This window comes from Kryptolebias marmoratus, linkage group LG15, assembly GCF_001649575.2.
Source record: "Kryptolebias marmoratus isolate JLee-2015 linkage group LG15, ASM164957v2, whole genome shotgun sequence".
Classification (NCBI taxonomy): Eukaryota; Metazoa; Chordata; class Actinopteri; order Cyprinodontiformes; family Rivulidae; genus Kryptolebias; species Kryptolebias marmoratus.
In genome coordinates, this window is record NC_051444.1 from 5611195 (window position 1) to 5614443 (window position 3249).

Consider the following 3249-nt stretch of genomic DNA (forward strand, 5'->3'; position numbering starts at 1 on the left):
AGCCGCTTGTATTCGCGATCTCGTTCTTTCGGTCACTACCCAAAGCTCGTGACCATAGATGAGGGTAGGAACGTAGATCGACCGGTAAATCGAGAGCTTCGCTTTTTGACTCAGCTCTCTCTTCACCACGACAGATCGGTACAGCGCCCGCTGTTTTGTCGTTCACAAAACAAAAATAAGGTACTAACAGATCATGCAAGATATTGGACTAATTCATGAGAATGCACGTGTTGCATTCAAGGTTTGACCAAAATAGCTTTAACTCTGTCAATTTCTAACGTAAGACGGTTTTACTCTAAAACTTTGGCATGAGAGGTGGCGGGCGATATGCATTATTTGAAGGAATGTCAGGCCTTTAGTTTTACTAGTGTTCATGTTGTGCATCAGTATGATGCCCACTTTATATTCATTTAAAGTTCCTTTAAACTCGCATATATAAACTGTTTAGCATACTGATTTACATCTATTCATATTATATTTAATTAATTAATGTAAGCCTAATAATTATAATGAATGTATGAATGAGGAATGTTATGTAATGTAAAGACACGGTTATCCTTCCTGCTGCCTTTTTTTTCTGCCATTGAGGGAGAGTATTTTGGATCCACGTCTCCGCTCATCTTCTCGTGTCTATTTTTAGTGCACTGTGTCTATTTCAGCGTCCACACGACAACACGCAGCTTTTAGGCAGCAATAGACAGAAAATAGCAGAGGAGGAGGAGGTTTCAAGTGTTCTCAACTAGGATATTTTGTGTGACAAAACATGCATAAATGTAAGTAAATTTATTTTGGGCTGATTTCCAGAATAATACATTACGTGAGGGGAACTACAGCAATCAGTGGAAATTGCCAAGATTGCTCGATTTTGAGATTGTCTTTTTTGAGTTGAGGTATATATTATATTTTACTTTTTTTTCTATTAAAAAGAACTTGCATTGTGTTTTGCACAAACAGTTTGGCTCCAAACTGTCAGAGGAGGTTGTTGCTCTAAATTTGATCACTTTATTACTTCCTCATGGTTCAGACGCAGACATGAGGCAAACATTTCCTCGTGGCGACGTGAGGACCGCAGCTTATTTCCCTCCTGCCTTATTTGACTATCAGTTTAAATGACAACACAAGTGGTTTTCAAATGATGGAACGGGGAAGTAGGCTATTCTCAGAAAACAGAAGTTTTGGCTCAAACTAAATAAGTCTAAGAACATTGTTGAAACTTAAAGGTCATCTGTAGTTTCTGGCTAAACAGGATTGTTGCAAAATGACTTGCATCTTATAGAAATGTCAGAAAATTAAAAGCTGGCGTCTTATTTAGTTGCATAGTTGACTAAAATGTTAATCTGTGTGTTAAAACAGACATACAGAGGCTAAATGTTGTTGTTTCTTCTCCACAGATGCAGTCTAATTCAGCGTTCTGTGTAAAAGCAGAAGCGTCACTCAAAAATGGACACTGTGCAGAGTCGTGGAAATCCTCCGAGCAACAGAGTCTACAGGATCGAGCAGAAAAGATCAAGGTAATGTTAAAACACGATGCAGTTAATGAACAGAATGTGATGGAAAAATGAGGCAACAGTTGGACTAAATGTCAAATATGTCCTCCGTAAAAGCTAAGTTGCCTCTGAAGTGGATGAAACCATAAGAAAAATTAGGTTAAGTTCACACTGCAGGTGTTAACGCTCAAATCCCTTTTTTATTTTTTTTTTGCGTGGTCGTTAACATTACATTTTAAATGCGACCTCCATCAGACTCCAGTTCCTGAAATGACCCGAATGCGCAGAAGAAGAGATGACGTCACGCTCCGCACGCTGAGTTTACCGAAGTAAATATGGACGCTGCGAGTGCACGTGTGTGTTGATTTCAAAGTTGCTGTCCAATCGGGGCCAACTGTACGTTCAAACGGTAAAAGTCAAAAGAAGATATAGAAGAAAAGGAGTGCAAATGTTACAGATGACCTTCTTTTCTTTGGAGCTGCGGCTGCTGCCTCTGTGCAGAGGCATGTGGGGATGAAGAGTCGGAGCCGAAAGTGGAGGGACTTAAACGTGAGCGACCTCTGTCCTTTCGTCCGACGTAAGAGTCGGATGAAATGCGACACGAACGTTCACACTGCGGTCGCTTTGAAAACATCAGATATCTATCTGATTCAGTACCACATAAGGAAAAGGCCTGGGTCGGGTATGAAAACATCGGATTTGTCACGTTCACGCTGCCATGAAAACACCTGATAGGTGTCACATGAGGGCAAAGAAACCAGAATCGGGTCACATTTGCCTGCAGTGTGAACGTAGCCTTAGAAAGTAACCTTAGAAAACATCGCAAAATGTACATCCTAAATAAAATGAGCCTTTTTAAGCTCTGGATGTTAAATATCCTGACTTTTTTTTTTTTTTTACATCTCATTGTTTGTGTTTTGTGACAGACAAGTGGATACCTTAATCTTCTGGCCAACTGCATTGATAACTTCACCCATGGACTGGCCGTCGCCGGGAGTTTCTTGGTCAGCAAAAAGGTAAGAAGCTGTGAACCTGAAAACAAAAACAGCCATTTATAAACATTTCTGCATATGGAATTATTTGGGGATGCATTATGACATTACATGTTGTTTTTTTACTTTTTAAAACTGAAAACCATGTCTGGTTTAATTCTATTTTGTTTGTTTTTCTGTCTAAAGTTGTAACACTCATTTCAGGTGGATTTTACACAAAACCTCAGAATATCTGGAGATTAAACACCTGAAACACCATGAAGTTTTCACATCTTCATGTGTCAAAACGGTGCCCAAAAACAACTGAATAAAGATTATTTTTCTTTTTTACTGAGGTTTAACTGATAGATAAAATAGGGGATCGAACAGAGAGATGAATCTGATGATTCTGGGTCATGCACGGCGGCGGGGGCGTAGTGATATGGGCTCCTGGTTGATTATTTTCAGGTTGAAGATGTTTTGAAAATAAAGCCCCAAAGTTGCTGCCATTTAAGATAATTTGCTTGGAAAAAGTGGTCTCCATGACCGGAAGTCTGCTGGCAGTTATTAAAAGGATAGTTGTGTACGTTGGTCATATTAAAACCAAATGCTGGTGTAGATTCTCAGTCATCCAGGCCATGGTAAATTCAAAAAAAGTTAAAAAACAAAAACAACTGGACTTCTATTCTGTAGCTGAAGACGTTTCGCTTCTCATCCGAGGAGCTTTCTCAATTCAGAAATAGAGAGTGTGGAGTTGAGCTTTTAAAGCTGAGATGTGATGTAAGCTGGAT

The 3249-nt window shown here is 39.5% G+C and overlaps 1 protein-coding gene across 2 annotated transcripts in view; it reads left to right on the top strand.

Annotated features, from left to right (window-relative positions):
- slc39a13 (solute carrier family 39 member 13) overlaps window positions 1–3249 on the top strand; it is a 12741-nt gene that overhangs the window by 5714 nt on the left and 3778 nt on the right. For both annotated transcript variants that reach the window (XM_017440334.3, XM_017440342.3), the window contains 2 exons: window positions 1392–1511; window positions 2414–2503. In XM_017440334.3, coding sequence (XP_017295823.1) covers window positions 1392–1511; window positions 2414–2503 — 210 coding nt within the window. The remainder of the gene's footprint in view (window positions 1–1391; window positions 1512–2413; window positions 2504–3249) is intronic.